Source organism: Pollicipes pollicipes, unplaced genomic scaffold (genome assembly GCF_011947565.3).
Source record: "Pollicipes pollicipes isolate AB1234 unplaced genomic scaffold, Ppol_2.1 Scaffold_4881;HRSCAF=5763_pilon_pilon_pilon, whole genome shotgun sequence".
Lineage (NCBI taxonomy): Eukaryota > Metazoa > Arthropoda > Thecostraca > Pollicipedomorpha > Pollicipedidae > Pollicipes > Pollicipes pollicipes.
In genome coordinates, this window is record NW_023596576.1 from 8,527,358 (window position 1) to 8,546,999 (window position 19,642).

The window sequence follows — 19,642 nt, forward strand, 5'->3', positions numbered from 1 at the left end:
GCACGTCCTCCTCGGATGACGAATCGAACAAGCCCCAGGGAGCTGCGGCCCCAAGACGTTACGTGGGCGGCAAGCGGAGCGACGACTCTCCCCTCGCCAGTGAAGACAAGCGACACCATCCTACGCCAGCCCAAAGACGGGAAGACGGACGATTTGGCAGCGTCTCTCCGCCCCCGAGCACCGAGAGGCCGAATTCGCAGCGCAGGTACATGCAGCACAAGAAACGACCGACGAAGCCACCCGCGGAGATCCTTGATCAGAGGACCAGGTGAGCGAAATCTCCACCCAGACTTTCAATGCCCTGGGACCATTCCTCGTTCGACGAGATCCTTCGGAGCCGGAGATCCGTGCACTCTGTGAGGCGACGAGGAGGGGCCGCGGCGACGAAGCAGCGGCGACATTCTGCACGGGCGCCCACGCTTCTCCGGCCTGCGTCCAGATAACCCGGACCAAGACCAGACCACCCGCCTTTCAACTCTCGCTCTCGGGCAGACGAATTCTCGCACCGGCGGTCGGAGGGCTACCCCCCACACCCGGCCCGAGGGATATCAACACCCCCCCCGGGCGGAGGGCTATCCGTCCGGTGGCTACCGGCCGGCCGACGCGGCGGCCCGACGCGCGGTCGGATTCGGATGGGCACCGCGCGAGCCGCGGGAGACGGGCCGCCCTCCGGCCCGGCCCCGCTCCACAGGTCACATCGGACAGACGAACGGCGGTCTGGCCCAGCCAGCCGTCGCTGCCCTCGCTGCCGGCCGACTTCACCAGCAAACAGTTCAAGATGCTGCGCGTCCTGAAGGCGGGACGGCGACTCGCTGGGTATCTTCATTGCCAGGAACGTCCAACACGGTTACCTCATCGCTGAGATGGAGACCAACGGCGCCATTGCAAGGTTAAAGTCAACCTGGATTCGCTCGTTATAATGTTTTGACTGTTTACAAATCAAATACCGCATTGAACGGTGCTATAGATCATGTCGATTAGTTACACCTGCATCAGTTGATCTGTTCTGTTCTCAGGACGGGCGCTTCAAGGTGGGCGACGAGATAGTGAACGTGAACGGCCGACGGCTGCGCGGCTGTGCCCTCGAGACGGTGCTGGACATCCTGCGCGACCCCTCGCCCGAGCTGGACATCGTCATAGCCCGGGACTTCAACCCGGACCGACTGAGCCAGCAGCAGGCCGGCCAGCACGTGGTGGTCATCTCTGTGCCGGACAGCAGCGGAGCGGCGACGGCACGAGACGACGCCGATGACCCGGACGACTCGCTCGAGTACCCGGCCGTGGGCTCCGAGCCTTGTGACGCCTCCGAAACGGAAGAGCACCAGCGGCCAGAGTCGGTGCTCTCCGGGCGTTTCGGGGTACTCTGTCTCCAGCATCCAGTCGGCATCGTCAGTGCGGGAGTTACTGCGCAGGCGCCATGACCAGAGGTCAGGCGCCAGGTCATCCGGATCGGGAACGTCCCGGAGACCCAAGTCTCTGACAACCGTCTCTGCTGACTATCAAGTTTGAAAGGGAGCTGGAAAGAAGAGCCTGGGCTTCAGCATCGTGGGCGGCAGGGATTCACCCAAGGGTAGCATCGGAATCTTTGTAAAGACGGTCTTCCCTAACGGACAAGCTGCAGAAGATAACAGGCTCAAGGAAGGTTAGTGTAACAGCAGTTATTCCAACAAGAGATTAACTACGGATGCTTTTAGATAACCGAGCGCTTGGACCAGTATTTCAGCTGTTGGCACCCATACCAATATTTTCTTAAACGTTTGTTACGTGATAACCACGTGATAATGAGTTGTATGGCTGGCTTACGATGGTTACGGCTGGTTGTATGGCTCTCAGCCGCGTACTGCCTTACGAAATCTCTCATATGTGCAGCGCTCTAAACAGCTTATGAGTACCCAACATCTCTGTTCTGAACGCGCCCGGTGAAGGGAGGAAAGCCGTGATTACAATAATCGGAAGGTTTGTAATGGCGCCGATGTGGGCATAATCTGGACGGATCAGCGCCTAACTGGCGTTAATGGATGGCGTCTGTCCCAACACTCTCGCCGCTATCGGCGATCGGGCATCTCCACCAGCGGCGCGCGTTACGTCACGCACGCCGGAGGGGCCCGCGAGGGGCGCCAGGTGACCTCGTTACGACGCCGGGGCGCGCCTCGTGGGGCCGCTGGCCAGACCGCCGATGCGTGCCTGTTAACAGGCCCATTAATCAGCTGGCGCGGGCCCGCTCGCCCGTCCACACAGCGGGCCGCGGGGGACACGCCCTTTCAACAGGGCGCAGATATCGATCACGGGAAGGGAGGGTCCGGGGGAAGGATAGCGGTCACAGCAGCCCGAAGTCTAGAGGGAGGGCTGAAATCACGGGCACTGCGAATGTGCCTTACTGACAGCCGTTGTTGCTGTATTCGTGTTACGAACCTAGTGATCGTAGCGCTCTTTGACCTCGTTTCCAGGGGACGAGATCCTGGCGGTGAACGGGGGAGAGTATGCAGGGACTGTCGCACGCGGAGGCCGTGGTCGTGTTCAAGTCGGTCAGGTCGGGGCAGGTGCTGCTCTACGTGGCCCGCAGGGAACAGGCCGGCAAAAGGAGGTGAGCAGTGACACGCTGTTTTGTGCGCGGCCTGAAGCTGACGGGAATGATAAAAAGTGGGACTGCAGGTTGATTGCGACACGGCCGCTGGTCGAAGAAGTGGCCTGGTCCGACCGTCACGTCTTCCGGTTCCGGAATGCACGACGCTGGTAGCTTGTAAGCTTCTGTCTTTGCAAACCACCGACCGCAGATCTTGCACGTTTCAGCAACAAAAACTTCGACTTTTTACTAGCACTATGCAATTTGCTAGCATACGCACGTAGATGTTTCGGCCGGTAAGTTTTTCTGCAACACCGTGATATCACCATGACCCCGCCGCTCCTTTCAATTAACGTAGAAAAGGTGAAGTTTTCGAGTTAAATAAACAACTCAGAACAACAGATAGAAACCGGGAAAAATTACATCAATACGGTGATGTAGATCTACGTTACCAACTGATTCCGACAGAAGACATGCAGAAAACTACCTTGGCAAACTAGCAGGCGTTAATGTGGCAAACCGTCGTGCGTTCTCAAACCGCAAACCACGTCACTGCCCGCTTGGAGGTGACGTCAGATCGCAGCAACCGGAAGCGATGTGGAAGTGAATCCTACCGCACGGCGAAAGGGGATTGTGCCGGCCGCGACCCACTAACGGATCTCGGACCCTTCTGACCCGCGGGTGCAGCTCTAGTTGAGCGGAGAGCCACCAAAATGTCACCGTTTCCAAGCCGATCTCGAATACAAAATACTGGGGACTAAGCAGAAGGATCGGGCCACAGAAGCTACACAGGCGTGCGGCCCCGTCTATGGCGACTAACAACTGCTAAAAATGTTAACGTATTTTACAACGCTTTGGCCGCAGCCGCCAAAACCGCAAACCATGGCAAATTGATTGATGTCGATAAGAATCTGCGAGCCGGAACCGATTCATCGTTGATCATTGTTTAATCAATGGCAGTCGTGAATTAGTGCGCGGGTGCGCATCGCCAGACCTCCGCATGCTTAATTGCCATGGAAGATAGTCTTTCCCACGCAATGATAGGAACCACTGCCCTCGGGTGCCGATGTCAGGCTGCATTAGCTCCCTGAGTCATCTATGTGATAACAACCGTCAGTCGTCACATCTGCTATCGTTTCGCCTGTCCTACTCCGCAAAAAGCGTCTGAATGGTCCAGAGATCGCTACCATAACATAGGCGCAAAGGTTTGAGTGTATTTATGTAATACGGACCGCGTTGTCAGGTGCTATATACATTACCGGCCCTGTGTAAAATGTGTCCCAAAGCCAAGAGTTTTATCTCACAGTCACAGCAAAAAATGATTTTTACCCGATCTCATAAGACAAAGCCTATAGAACCTTCTGACTAGGCACACACACTGTCAATGGCATGATGGTGGGAACTGGACTGAAAGCAATGGCTCTTGGGTTAGAACCATCTTTGAAAAGGATTTCGACGACCTCCCGCGCGAGGCAGTATGTACGAACGTGCCAAGCGAGGCACACCAAACGAGCTCGAGGCCGCGTCGCTCCCCGTCCTGCAGCGTCCCCGGTGGGCGCGTCCCACCCCAACCCGTTGGCCGGGCCGCCGCTGGCTCGGTCACGGCCCACGGTCGGCCATCTCACGGTCACGCACCGCCGCCTCATCTCTCATCCGACTCCCACGGGAACGGGCTGCGGCCGGCGCGCAGGACGGTCTGGGCCGCCGGCCGCGCCGGGACGCCGGGACGCCGGGACGCCGGGACGCCGGGACGCCGGGACGCTCCTCGGACGGCGCCGACACCCGGCGTACGACACCGCTCAAGGCCGGTCCCCGCGGCGGCCGGGGTCAAATTGCCGACCTACGCAATCGGCCGGCTCCGCCGCTTGAAGTCTGGAGGTCGTGTCAGTCTGTGGTATGGCTCCGTACCGGTATTTTGGTGCTGTTCTCGTCCTTCTTGTCATTTGCGTCGCTTTCGACGATGCACCGCAATGTTATGCACCTGTGCCAAAAGTCTCGGATGCACACACTTACAGGAGGCGGTGGACAACGTGGCACATTCCTGTGACATTCCTCGCTACATCCTGCGAATCCTCCGATAACAAAGCATGCCGACCATGACTGTACCTAGGTCGTTGGCATCCCTTTCCGAGTCATCTTTAACCAACCACGGTCCCCACATGACGTGCCAAAAAATGAACGAGCCTCGGCGCCGCAAATCGATGGGACCCGCGGCACACCTTTCATTTGTCTCGTCCCTTTTTTTCGTCTTGTCGAACGATCGTCTCTGTCTGACTGTCGCCGTGGTCAATTTCAGCCATCAGACTCGCTCCACTGCGTTTACGCGCGGATGTGGCTTGTTAGGGCCCGAGCCGTTTGATCGCTCACTTGGCTCACTTTACGGCGGCAGCGACGGCGCGCTTCGAAATTCGGCCGTAGCACTGTTGGCTCACATAGGCGCCCAACACAACACAAGGAGCTCATGAAGCTACCCTTTATCCAGAACAGTGCGAGCGAAAGTAGTCCGCGTGGCGTGCATTTGAATCCCACCACATTTATCTGTTTCCCACGGCGGCTGAGGATTAGAAATGAAGACCGCGCGTTTGCTATGAGAACTTCTGTGTCGTTTTTGTCCTTTTCTGGATGGGAAGCAGGCGCCAGGTGCTGCAGTCTCCAGACGGATTACCTTGTGCATTTCCACCTGATCGTCCAAATGAGCCCCGCCGTTTCCCGGCTATCACGCGGCGCGATTCTCACGGTAATGCGGCCATCTGCCCCGCGATGGGCAGCTCCAAATCCAGATCCAGACGGCGGCGCGCCGGACTTCCGGCGAACCTGCCGGCCAGGCGCGGCTTGACTGGTGTCCCGCCGACGACCGCTCGCTCAGAGCTGCCAGAGCCGTCGGCCGGGCCCAGGTATGCGTCTTAACACGGCTCATGGCTAACAGGCCGTGACTACGTCAGGCAGGGTCGGTGATAGCACACGGATCGCCATCTACATAGCCATGCAAGGCTTACAAGACCATAAACGCTACCCACTAACCCTGCGAGCCTCTCAGTAGAAGTATCACCCCAGCTCATCAGCTGTCTGACTTGCCCCGGGGTCATGTACGTTGTCCCAGTCTGTGAGAGGGTCCACAGACCCCGGCCAGCCAGCTTCCTGACCTCGGCTGTGATGGACACGTCAGCGCCTCCACACAGGAAATGGCGCTGGCACTCGTCGGCACTCCGGGTGCTACTTTATGACGCTTCTGATTGTCTGCCGAGCGCCGGGGCCGTGTAATTTCCGGCTCGGGGCCGCCAGATTGGCGGTCGTCCTCACCGTCCAGTTCTCCGCAAGTGTTTGTGACGGAGGCGGCGGGTGTTTGAACGGTGGACTAGCCATCCTGCCATCGCGTTTACAACCATGGGGCCCGGCCTGCTCCGACCGGCCCCCACGACGATCTCCATACAAATGACTCGCCTGTCATTGTTCCGAAACCCTCTTTAAATTTTGTTCATCATTTGATCAGCACCGAGGTTCCTGAACATGGCTGGGAAGAAGTGCCCCTTAGACACTTCAGGCTGCTCTAAAGTGACGTGAATAAATTAGCCTACCTCAATAATCTTCAAAGACCAGGGATGTTTTCGTACGCGATGCGGCAGTTCACATAAATTTCGTTCGCACAAGTAAAACTCACTAAGTTCGACGCAAGTGGGGATTTGTTGCGGCCTGCATTCAGTCGGTCGTGCCTATGCTACTTTAAAGTTCCATCGTTTTGACGCCGTCCCATTGGCTCCTTTTCGTGCTGCCGCAGGGTGGACACGAGGAAAACATAAGTCCTAGCTCAGACATCACGGCCACGGACAGAATCGCGATTGAGAAACAAGGCCTCTGCTCCCACACTTCGTAGGAATCTTCCTCTCAGAAAAGTTGAATCAGAGTAACGGGACTGTCAAGAGCACCTGTAGATCAAGGTTGTTCCAGCGGCGCGCGGCCGGCGCTGGAGACAATGTACCGTTCCGCCGGCTGGAGGAGAGCTGAAAGGTCGAGCCGTGAGGCATACGCCGCTATTCGTGTGCTGTATGCTAACGATGGAGGTCACCAGTCAACAGAAAACAAAACCTCTGCTGTAGCAAGCCTCGCGGATTGCGATCTACGATTAAAAGACGTGAGAAGGTGTTACTAGATGAGTGCATGAAAAGTCGGGTATCATTTGCGAGCGCTCAGGCATGTTATACTTGCTGATCCGAGCTATTGGTCTGGATGGTACGTGAAGACTACTTATCATGCTACTTTCAGTATCTCTCAGATTATTTGACCGCATCAGATGCTTACCGTACACACTGAACAACAGCAGGTTCTCCTGGGTGTGACGTCGTCAAGTTCGTTTGTCGTAACGCACCCATGTGTGTTTCAGGTCAAATAAGTCCATGTCATGTGATGACCTCGATCGAGTGGAAGAGTGAGCAACCGGGCTGAAGTGGATCCGCTGGAGTAGTCATTTTCGCGCTGGCTGAGTGCTCTTGAAGGTGTGAATGCTGCCCTGACCCGTGCAATGAGCGCCCGACCCAACCGCGGCTCTGAACATTGTTTTCCAATTAGCTGGGTGCAATAGCTCGAGCAATGTCCAAAACACGCGGCGGTGCGACAGTGATTGAGCGAGTGATGCATAATATGTTTCATATGTTGCCCTTATCGGTCGGCTTAATCATGACTACCTATATGAAAAGGTTTGAGTAGTTGTGGGTCATGTTGTGAAGTCATGTGCGTAGACGTAGCTACAATAAGTCGCTGAAACTGTTTGTCTTTTTATTCAGATAGCATGAAATGTCTATCGGTGTCTGCACGGGGTCTTCATGATGCAATGGACGCATAATATGCAGCTGTTAGCGATAACGTTACATCAGCGTTAACGTTGCGTTATCGTTAACGTTAGCGATAACGTTAACATTAGCGATAACGTTGCGTTATCGTTAACGTTAACGCTAACTTTAGCGATAACGTTACACGGAGCAATACATAGATATGTGATTAAATCTCATTCTTGTGACCTCAGCTACTTGCAGGGCTTGCAAATGCCGTGACTGAGCTGGAGCCTTGGCCATTGCAGTTTCATGGTAATCGGAAACTTTTCCGCACGTCAGCCAGTTTCAGATGTAGTGGTGGTTTAATTTGTTTGAGAGAATGTGCTCTGTGACCCTGTAATATACTTGCTGTAGTCATCGGTTTGTTGAAATAAACGTAGGCTTGTGATTCAACTTGCTCACTCTCAATCACTGTAAATAAACTGACCACCGATGTTCGAACGTGTTTGAACAAGGCTCGAGCCATCACATCGAACGGGTCTTCACTGGGATGATAACGGGCCTGAGCCAGAGCGGCTTCAGTTCTCCAGCCACTGCAGCTGCTCGCCACAAAACCACAGACTGAAGCCAAGGGCAAGAAAGATCGGGGCAGAACACAGCTGAACCCGATAAAAATAACGAAAAGTCGGAAACCGTTCAGGGCTCATCGACTCTCAAAACCGCAGCCCAAGCCAACCCACGCAATGCATCCACAAGTCGAAACAATATTAGTTTACGCGCTCAGCGCGGCCGGCAGACCATGCACTGGGTGACATCACGTTTGAAGCGCTTCGCACCCTGAACAGCAGCCGATCCGTCAGCGCAGCAGACCAGCAGTACCTTCGGACTGACCTGATCGGCCGACTCCGCGCTCTCCCCCCCCCCCTCGGCCCGCAGTCCCAGGTCATGACCGCACGGCCAGCCGCTGACCGGCTGCGGATTCGGCGCCGGTGCCCCGCGGCCCTTCGCCCGCCGCGGTGACCCCAGGGTCACCCGACGCTCTCGCTTTCGGTGGAGCTTTGGCCGGCCGGCGCCCAGTGAAACTGGTCCGGTCCAGAGGTGAGAGCGAGTCCTCGGCGCCGGCTGGGGCTGGCTTCGGAGGCAGGCTTGGGTCAGGGGGGTCAGGAGGAAGGCAGGAGGCGGTGGGAGGCAGGCCGGAGTGGGAGGTGAACTTGGCGTAAGGCAGGCTGTGGCCAGGAGGTCGGCATGGTGGGAGGCAGGCTGGGGTCAGGGGGTTCAGGAGGGAGACAGGCGGCGGTAGCAGGCAGGCCGGAAGTGGGAAATAGACTCGGCTCGCTGCAGGCTGTGGCCAGGAGGTAGGCATGGTGGGAGGCAGGATGGGGTCAGGGGGTCAGGAGGAAGGCAGGCGGCGGTGGCAGGCAGGCCGGAGTTGGGAGATGGACTCGGCTCGACGCAGGCTGTGGATAGGAGGTAGGCATGGTGAGGGGTATGCTGAGCGTTAGCCGGGCTGGGTTCAATAGGCGATAAAAGACATAGAAGACAGAGAAGACATAGAAGACACGGCGATAGAAGACAGGCTGGTGTGGGAGACAGGATGGAATGGGAGGTAGGCTAGGGTGGAAGGACGACTGGCTGGGAAGCGGACGAGGGTGGGGTGGGGGGGGGGGGGGGGGGCAGGTCACGCTAGAATACGAGCCCGGGGCGGAGGACGACAGGTCTGACGCTAGTTGTGAAATGTTGAACGCAATAATACTGGAGTGACATCATTCAGAATACCGTCTGGCACAAATATTGTTTGTAAGTGGTTCACTTTTCCGACGTATACCTGCTGGATACCATTGCGGCATGGACTGGTTTTGTGCGATCACTTGTCTAAATGCGAGTGATCAAGTTGAATTCATAAGGACTGAAGCCAGTGAATTAATTATTCCTAACATCAGGACCAATAATCTCTTGCTGCTGCTCTTCTGACCTTTTAATAGTCCATCACGTCGCTGTGCGTGATGCGCAAACACCGCTCCCAATGTTAACGTAACCACAAACCATCCATGAAAATGCGAGAACGTGTACATACCTCATTACCCCACCAGTAACAGCCCGAACACACGCAACAGATGCATCGTGCGATGTTTCCTCGTCGCTGGCACCGCCCGCTCCGCCTGGGCCGTGATCCCGAGCGAGCACGCCGTGGTGCGCGGTCATCAGATAGGCGCCCGGCCGTGCCCCGGCTCGCCGCTGAGCCGTGCTGGGGGGCCGCGTCGGAGCCCTCGCGGTGAATTACCCTTGCATCACACGATCGCGGCCGGGGCGGGGCGATCGCGCATGACTCGACGCTGAGCCTTAGGCTGTCGCCGCGGACCGTGAACGGAGCCGATTTGTGGCATCTGATAGTGTACCAGATTCGTTGCGACATTTGTGCGGGCAGCGTTGGCATCCGTGGATTTCCGGTGACGCATGCTTGGAACCCTTCGGGAAAACGGAGAGGAGCGACGACATGAGGCCATAAATCCGCGCCAATCTCCATTTATCGTCGGGGACCTCGAACGTTTCTACCGCCGCCCGCATGCCTGGGGTTTCGTTTTCGCTTTTGACCTTTGCGCTCGGCGCGGGGTCAGAACGGAGAGAGATAATACGGCAAACCATTATGCTGACAGATGATGTACACCACACGCGAAACATAAACGCCGAAAAACTGAAGCGTAATCACTTCAGACCAAACCGATGGTGCTTCAAGCGTATTATGCGCATCCGCTGCCCTGCCGAGAGCGAAAGTCCATTGGGTTTCTGGACTGAATTACCCAAAGCATTTGTCGGTGGCAGGAGGGTGTGATGTAAACGTATTCAGAATAAATGAATCCACTCAAAATACTGCAGGCGAACGACCGGCTAACCCTAGTCTCTCAGTGAAACCGAAAGTTGGATGGAAATTGGACGCGCCGGTGGAAACGAGCGCGATTATGTTAAACGATAGTGAAAACAGATTTGTGCATTTAAGTAGAAATGCCAGGTCCGGGCGCGCTCGACGCCGGGGAATAGCGGTGCTGATGGCTGATCTGATGAATCGTGCGGTCACATTTTCTGTAACGATCCCACCAAGCGGCTAGCGAGGTGGTCGGGAGGCTCTGCGTGGATAGACGTTTCTCTTTAATACCGCGGAGTCGTTGTGGCCTAGGGGTGAGTTTACGGAACTGGCGCCAAGTGACTGAAGCCTTCGATGGCGTGATGATGGTACAGTACCGCAGCGCTCCCATAGCACGTCCCTGCGGCCACTCGGCGTAGTTGTGCCTTCGATGGCGTGATGCTGGTGCAGTAGCGCAGAGCTCCCATAGCACGTCTCTGCGGTCACTCGGCGTGGACACATTAGTGTTTGTGTTGATTAGAGCGCAACTTAAAGCAATTTAACAAGTAGCGTTTACGACGTTCTTGCACATATTCATCTGATCCGCGTTTCTTATTGATACGCTCAGTAGCTAATAAAACTTGCATAGTCGTGTTTTTGTATAAATTGCCTCATAGACATGTCCTCGTTAAATCTGGAGATGGTGCCGTGTTATCCTGTGGTCAAGTTCTCGTGGAATGACTCAATCAATCACAGAGTTAAGGAATTTTCATTTCCTTCCCATTATACCGCATTTTAGAGCTGGTTCCCATCACTTTGCTGATCATACAGTTTGTTCTGTAATTTTGTATGCTGTCACTTGAATATGATTCCCACATTTGTCTTTCTAGTGGCTTTATTTAGCTTGTTCGGAGGAATGCTATTGCTCTGCGATAAGCCCTTTGTTTCCATTTATGTTACGTGAATTCGAACATATTCCCTTTCATTGCAATGATGCATGACGACCTAACTACCAGTTACCGTTGCTTTCCACATCCCCGTTTTAGTCAGCTTTGTTACATTTTTGCCAGAAAACAACCTACCTAGTCACGAGCTCATGAGCTCATTTCACCAAGCATGGAACACCTCAAACACGACTGGCATGCTCACTCCACACAAGAGACTATAAAGAGACCCTGACAGCATTTGCGACAGGACCCAGTATTATCGCCTGACGCCACTGAGGGAGCGCTCCTCCGAGACGGGACGGCGGAGACCAGGCCCTCGTGATCGCGCCTGAAGGGTGGCGAGGTCATCAGAACGCGACGCGTCTCCAGCTTGCCCCTGCAGCCAATGATGCGGGTTCTCCGTGGCAGCATCGACTGATGATCAGGACCATCACACAGGATACTCTACTCCAGGATCAAGCTATTGATAGTCAAGTTGATGCGACGGTGCCTTGACGATCAGATCGTAAACTGGGGGCTTAAGCACCTCTCCCCTGGAAAAGTCTTACACGTCTCTTCCCGAGAGAAAAGACGTGTATTCCAGCTGAGAGCCGTCGTGAGACAGCCTGTGAGCAGCGTCCGTCTGCTGGCTGAGAGCCATCGTGAGACAGCCTGTGAGCAGAGTCCGTCTGCCGATTGCTGACCACTCCGAGCTATGTTCGGACCCACACTCCAGCTACCACCTCCCATATACTATAGCGGCCGTGCTTTCCTCTTCTTGCCGGAGGGCATCGGGTTTAGGGCCTTGGTCGCTAACGGAACCACGAAGCCGGAAAACGAGACCACGGACGTTATATCATGGCAGTGCTAGTCACGTGTCACCGCCAGAGGTCCCGACAGCGGTCCCGACAGAGGTCCCTCGGGGCACCGCTCACGGACCGGGTCCGCCCGGATCCAGCTCTTTGGCGCCGCGGACGCCAGCAAAGGTCCCGACGGAGGTCCCTCGGGGCACCGCTCACGGACCGGGTCCGCCCGGATCCTAATCTGTGGTGCCGAGGGACACCAGCAACGGTCCCGGGTCCTCGGGGCACCGCTCACGGACCGGGTCCGCCCGGATCCTAATCTGTGGTGCCGAGGACACCAGCAACGGTCCCGGATCCTCGGGGCACCGCTTACGGGCCGGGTCCGCTCGGATCCAACTCTGTGGCGCATCGGACGCCAGCAGAGGTCCCGACAGCGGTCCCCCGGGACACCCGCTCCGGGCCCGGTCCCGCCCAGACCCAACTCTTTGGCGCCGAGGACGGCTGAAGTGGCATGCCCGGTTCCTTTCATGGTTAGTGCCGACTGATGCCATCCGTGACACCAGGCCGGCGCACGAATGTCACCTATGCCTAACGCGTCTGGGCCTGGTGCAGCGCAGGTGCATACCTTCTGCGTGCGTTTACGGCACGTGGTAATGCACGTAGTTGCAAGTCCCTTGCTTTCATCGTGAGATGCATTCAGAAGAAATATTTCAATGAGCTCTTTTTTATTTATTTCAGTAAGCTACACAAGCGACAAATACGTCAGCAAGGATCACTTAGTCTCCAACCTCCCCCTTGGTTTAGTCAACAGATGAACTTAGCAGCAAAGACATTGTCTTTATCAGCATTAGGTGATAACAGCTACTGCGTAATTCAGGGCGCGACTCAAGCAGCCCGGTTATTTTTCAATCAAACAAAAACAAAATGTACCCTCATAGCTGCATGTCCATGGGTTTTAACTTGTTCTTTATAGTATGCGTACGGATCTTCAAACAAACATTAGAGGGACAAATACAGGCAAGAAGCGTACAGACAGACAGGCAGAGAACCATAAAACAATCGCTCCATTTCATAAGGGAACTATCAAACCTGCTTTGACGCGTATGCAAGGGTTGCATAATTCAAGCATCTCAACATGCCCGGTGATCACTTTTCACTCATGAATTAAGGACGTGGACGTTTAGGAAGTAAATATTCATAAAAACACAGAGTACAAGCCTCATCGCACAAGCCGTTTTCGTTAAGGCGGGAGCAAGAAATCATATTTATGAATGCGTTCACTGTAGATGTAATGATAGCAGAGGCGTTCTGAAAGATGCGCGTGAACTCGGTCACTGTTTTAAACCTAACCGTCCTCAGTTGGACACGTACAACTACGGAAGAAAAACACCCTCACATATAACTCCATTTCGCGACCAATGCTCACCGCTTCATAAAAGGTGCTGAAGTGTTTATCATTGCATCAGTACCAATGTTTGCACAGTCGTCACTGAGATCTGCCCACTCAACGATAGGCCCCCGGTGCGCAGCAGAGGTCCACGAGGCGGCCCTGCGCGGACCAGCGCCCCTGATGAGGACAACAGTTCATTGGTCCACTGACCGGGGCGGGCGCTCAGCTGCCAGCCACCGGGGAACAGTCTGAAGAGCCGGTTCCTCGGCCCGCGGACAGGAGCGGGCGCCCAGCTGCCAGCCACCGGGGAACGGTCTGGAGAGCCGGCTCCTCGGCCCGCGGACAGGAGCGGGCGCCCAGCTGCCAGCCACCGGGGAACAGTCTGGAGAGCCGGCTCCTTGGCCCGCGGACAGGAGCGAGCGCCCAGCTGCCAGCCACCGGGGAATAGTCTGACGAGCCGGCTCCTCGGCCCGCGGACGGCAGCGGGCGCCCAGCTGCCAGCCACCGGGGAACAGTCTGGAGAGCCGGCTCCTTGGCCCGCGGACAGGAGCGAGCGCCCAGCTGCCAGCCACCGGGGAATAGTCTGACGAGCCGGCTCCTCGGCCCGCGGACAGGAGCGGATGCTCAGCTGCCAGCTACCGGGGAATCGCCCGAAGACCCGGCTCCTCGGCCCGCGGATAGCTGGCTACCTGGGGGCACAGGGGCCTGGGTCTATCAACAGGTTCCGGGAGAGGTCACACGCGGGGCAGCGGACCTCAGAAACATGTCAAGTCTCAGGCAAGTCCAGGAGGTGAGGTGAAATCACGAATAAAGTGAAGAAGGACTCCAGGGAACACGATCGTTGCATGCAGACTATTCCAAGGCTGAAATGCAGCCCTTGTCGCACCTGCAAGAACCGAAAAGATTTTACAGCGCATAGTACAGAAGACAACAGACTTATTTAGAAGCAGCATGACATAACCTTTAAGCAATTTGAAGGGTTCACACAGTTTACGCGAGAAACGCTTTTGTTTGCTTTCCGTCTTTCAGAATTCAACCGAACTCCCTTCGCGCTGATCTCCTAGCCTTACCAAAGCTCACGAAGTGAAGGGTGCCGTAGAATGTTGACAGCGGTGGATCATTCTTGGACCCTCAGAAGATTATCACAGGACTTCGACATCAATTGCCTGAAAGACAACAAACAGACCACTCTGATAACTGCCCAAGCCCATCACCAATCTGTTATTCGACAAAATTACAGGCAGCGAGCTGGATCTTCCCGGGAGGTCGCACGCAGAAAGCGAAAGCATTACATCACCCAGGGTTACCACAATGACAGATCCCCGAGCGCTGTGTTTCAGCGTCTGTAAGGGCATCGATCACCGAGGTCGTGTCGGTCGTCACGCTGCCCTGAGGCGCCGCCGTGCCGCAGAGCGCCGCCGGGGCACGGACCGGGCCGCGAGGAGGCTTCGGTCGCGCCGCCGCCGCCGCAGCGCCAGACGACACGCCCCCGGCTGCCGCGCACGGAAGGTCACCCGCCGTTGCGCAAGCGTGCGAAGACGAGCCGCACGAGCGTCACTGGGCGCGGCGGCGGCCAGGTCGTGACGTTCGGCGGCGGCCGGCGTCACAGTTCGTCACCGACTCACGGCGGTAAGGCACATGAACGGCGGGGTCAGGTTCAGGAGCGTGCCGTCCGATCGGCTGTGAACCAGGCCCAAGTCGAACGGCGGATCCGCCAAAATCAACGGACCGGCAGGCAGAAAATAGGAAGGCGCAAGCGTCCAATCAGCTATTCTAAACGTTCAGCACGAATGATAGCAAAGAACTTTACCAAACTGTATATTTTCAAGAAATGCTGGTGCAATGATAGCCAGCTTATGACCTGAGCTACACCTATATAAGAACACCGGTCTCATGTACGGCTGGCTGTGGCACCGCCGCCACAGGCTCATAAGCGGTGACGTCGGATGCTTCCGAGACCGAATTGGTCACCTTACTTTGCAGTGAGTATTGAAAAGAAATCGGAAAGGGAGCATTAATTCCATATATTCATACTGTCAAACCGGGGCAGTGCTGAGCATTTATATCCAAAAAGAAACCGAGGTTAGTGGAGCTAGATTCTCATCAGACAATTTCATGGAGCTTGTGTTTTGGTCCCTAAAGGTTAGCAATTTACAAAGCCTATGCTGATGCAAAGCTCGTTGTCCCTGTAATCTGCAGCGTTAGGTGCGTCCTGTTACGGGGAAACAAGACGACACAAAGGTGTATGATGTTTTTTATGAACAAATTCACAATTCTTTGCTTATGCTTCCAGATACCTACCGCTATCGTTTTTTGCTTCTATGGGATCGCAATTGCCTTATGAGATGCACTGCAAGCTCCTCACATCTTGGTGATCAACGGGAGGGCCAAAATTGGCGACGTGCTTGAACATCTTGCACGTGGTTGGATAACAGCCGTTTGCGTATTGTCACAACTTATGCTGGGGCTTAGCGATGTGCCTGAACATCTTGTATGTAGTTCGTATAGCTGCCGTTTGCGTGTTCTCACGATTTGTGTTGAAGCTCGTTGTGGATTTACATAAATGGTTACTGCCTGAATGAACACATTTTTTCATTCTATAGAAACACTTGAAGCTTCTGTTTTTGCCATATTTTGGGCTGAGATATGCATAAGAATAAAGAGCATATCAAGCTTCAAATGATTTGACAACCAGCACTAGCGTGCGTGACAACATCCCCTGGTGGAGGGCACATTTTCATACAAAACGTGGCACTCCGTGTGCAATAATGCTCAAGCAATTCGAAAGTTGTTGGCAAGACTGAATTCTCACTCAGTTACACGGGTATCGACTCAAAAAAGCAAATAGAATGACTCAGATTATAAAAAGTCATTAGAAGTGGCCGAGTAAAAAGTGAGAAGGCCGGCCTCAGCATCCGCTCATCTGGAAGGGAGCATATTAGAAGGTATTTACTATAACAGATGTGACAGAGCAAAGTAGGAGAGAAATTTAGCAAAGGGAGGAGAGCAGGAAAGTTGATGTTGTTATCGTAGCTATTTGCCTACCGCAGGGCTTCCTTCGCTACAACAGACGGGAAGCACTGGCGCTCTAAAGAGTGAGCTGCACTTCAACAGTGCTGCCGCCTCGTGTGACGCTTAATCAAAGCCCAGTACACGACCAAGTAATAGATGGCGCTGCGGTCGGAACCGCGTGCCTGGCGTTCTTCCGCCTGATACACATCGGTTCGACGGCCAGCAGCAGCGGTTTGCGGGAGACTTGCGCCACTGAGGGCTCGGCTGAACTGGCAAACACAAGCAGGTGGGTGACGCGTAGTTTACACTGTCAGACTGTATCTAAATTAACGGCGGCACAGCTGGTCCATTACGAAGTGACCTTGACGCGGTAAGTGAGCGATAATAACGCCGAGGCATTCGCATCCAGCGGCAGTGAACCGTTAGCCGAGGGTTGCTTGAACTGAATACCACTCAGGGAACATAGGAGGCGGTATGGATGATAAGTACATACATGTTTTAAAGTACAAGAACCAGCCTAGTGGACGCGACTCCGCCGACGCGCTGATTGACTGATTAGACTGATTGACTGATTGACTGATTAGACTGACTGACACAATAACAAGCACGGCGAGAAGTGGCGCCCTTCGAGGTCGGTTGCATCTCTGAACGAGCTCCCGAAACGAAGCAAAGTTCATTGTTCTGGCCCTGGTCGCACATTCGTTCAAATCTCTCTCGAGAATGTCATAAGAGTCGTCACAAAAACTGACACGGGTAACATTGAAGACGTGTGAGCCATCATTAAAGCCGTGATACTTTTGGCTGTGGCAAGCGTTGCCCACGACCTGTGGGAAGCACCAAAACTGTGCATGAGATTATCAGGTTTAGTTTTTGTAATAGACGTTATCTGCCACCTCCCACCGCGTGAAAGCTTGCACTGGCGACCATGGAATTCACACACCTCGCGCGATGTTCTGAAGCAATGTATGTTTCATTAACCTCCGGTTTGAGTGATTAGCAGAGGCCTCACCGCAAGCTGAGACAAGCGATCGTTAGCGTCTGGCGTTAAGTCACAACCAGCCGCCACAATACGGGTGTCATCCGTCACAAACGTCCAGACTGGGTGAGGTCAGCAGCGCTTGAAGTGTTACCAGGCGTTGATGCACTCCAGACACCGTGACTGGGAAATTCTGCCGCCACAAATACTGTTGGGAGCTGATTGTGTCAGACGCTGATATGCTGCCCATCACCCTGCGTCATGGGGTGGTACGTCCCATATTTTGAGATGTGCGTCCCTAGAACTCTGTGGTCGGCTTGCATGTGCTTGACATGATCACGAGAATGGTAGAATGCCCGGATGACTGGCAGATTCTCCAATTTGGGGACTCAGCGTCCACATCCGTCCTCGCGGGTGTCAGCATTGCTATGTTGTAACTGAAGAACTCAAAGAGTGCTGTATCTCGTACAGCATGATAACTTTTTCAGAACTGTTACAAAGTTTTTTTTAAACATTTCAAGTAGCCTTATTTGTTTTGCAACAGTATGGGTCCCATGTTGAGGTCCAAGGACAGTTGCTCTGGTTTTCAAGTTCCCCTGGCTATAACAAAGTGTGTTCAATGACACACGCAAGTAATTGATAAATCAAAAACTAGTAACCCATAGCCGGCTGGTATAAACAAGGATCCGAATTTGCTCGTGAACCAGCGATGCACACAGCGCTTGCAAAGTTTTGCTCGTGAGGCAGAGGTGACGGGAGCAAGTGTCTTTCCGCCTTTGGCCGGCGGGCGCGGATGACAGTGGGGAGGCCAGATAACCTGCATAACGCTCACATGTTGTGTTCGCGCCATCGTCATTGTCGGTGCGACCTACCTGGAACTTGCCGTGCCTTCTCTGCGAGCCACCTCGAGCGTGACCTGACCCGACCGGACCGACTTGAACAGGGTCACAGCCTCGCTGTGAAGGAGTCCCTGCATGCTCTCTCCGTTGAGAGTCAGCACTTCATCGCCTGCAGAGCACACAGAGTCAGCACTTCATCACCTGCAGAGCACACAGAGTCAGCACCTCATCACCTGCAGAGCACACAGAGTCAGCACTTCATCACCTGCAGAGCACACAGAGTCAGCACTTCATCACCTGCAGAGCACACAGAGCCAGCACCTCATCACCTGCAGAGCACACAGAGTCAGCACTTCATCACCTGCAGAGCACACGAGATGGTAAGGTGCTCGGGTTACAAGAAAGGGAGAAACGCATGTTTGACAGAGAAGACTCAGGTAAGATCTTGTTTCAAGAAGCGCGGTAACGGTGCGCCTCGCCCAGACGTTTACAAATGCTCCATGCCCACATTGTTTCCACATACAAGCGCTGTAAAGCAGCCACGCTGAAATGTGTTGTAAGCATTGCATTACGAAGTTACTTTAACATAATGACTCTGCTGAACCGATCCATCACCAGAGATAAACAGAAGTTAACAAAGGGAGCATAAGCTTAACGACGTGAGGTACCCCAGGAATGATAATACCGACGCCAAGGAGCGCCCTTTATGAGGAGCTAGTTATTTGTTCCCAGGTATCTGTGGCCTTTCAGAGGAGTGATATGATGCCAAGAGGAAATCGAGGTAATACGACGGTAACCGATTGAGAAGTAATCGGAAAACTTGTCGGATTAGTGCTTGCTCTGGTATAAGCCGGCTCTCAAAGTGTAACAATCTTTTTCAAGAGCTAATGTATGCAGGAGAGTAGACATGAAACTCACCGGATGCCACCGGCAAGCCCAATATCCCTACGAACCACTCATTGAACCGAAACACCACAACAAACCAATACAGCAAGCTAGACTCACCTTCTATGAGTTTACCAGCTGCTTGACCATTCTGAAACACCGTCTTGACAAATATTCCTATGCTGCCTTTTGGAGAATCTCGTCCGCCCACGATGCTGAAGCCAAGGCTCTTCTTTCCAGCTCCTTTTTCAAAAGTCAGCGTCAGCAGGGAAGTGGCCAGCGACTTGGGCCGGCGCAGGGTTCCTAACCCGGATGACTTGGTGCCCGACTTCGGATCATGGCGCCTGCGCAGTAGCCCTCTCACCGGGGAGGACGGCTGAGCACTGGAGACACCGGAGAGCACCGACTCTGGCCGCTGGTGCTCCTCTGTTTCGGAGGCGTCACACAACTCGGAGCCAATTGCCGGGTAGTCGAGCGAGTCGTCCGGGTCATCGGCGTCGTCTCGTGCCGTCGCCGCTCCGCTGCTGTCCGGCACAGAGATGACCACCACGTGCTGGCCGGCCTGCTGCTGGCTCAGCCGGTCCGGGTTGAAGTCCCGGGCTATGACGATGTCCAGCTCGGGCGAAGGGTCGCGCAGGATGTC

At 54.7% G+C, this 19,642-nt stretch overlaps 1 protein-coding gene and 1 long non-coding RNA gene across 2 annotated transcripts; one reads left to right on the forward strand and one right to left on the reverse strand.

The window, feature by feature from the left end:
- Positions 1-811: 811 nt before the first annotated feature.
- On the forward strand, positions 812-7,810 carry LOC119099740 (inaD-like protein). The gene is given in 6 exon segments (XM_037222803.1): positions 812-890; positions 1,017-1,358; positions 1,513-1,642; positions 2,448-2,470; positions 2,472-2,584; positions 6,942-7,810. Coding segments are annotated over 6 exon segments (684 nt in total). The 5' UTR covers positions 812-863; the 3' UTR covers positions 6,991-7,810.
- A 5,976-nt stretch (positions 7,811-13,786) lies between these two features.
- LOC119099879 (uncharacterized) lies at positions 13,787-19,353 on the reverse strand. Its single transcript, XR_005094429.1, has 4 exons — positions 19,120-19,353; positions 18,148-18,283; positions 14,358-14,453; positions 13,787-13,976 (listed from the first exon to the last, which is right to left on the reverse strand). It is a non-coding gene; the product is annotated as an uncharacterized LOC119099879 (long non-coding RNA).
- Between the last annotated feature and the right edge of the window lie 289 nt (positions 19,354-19,642).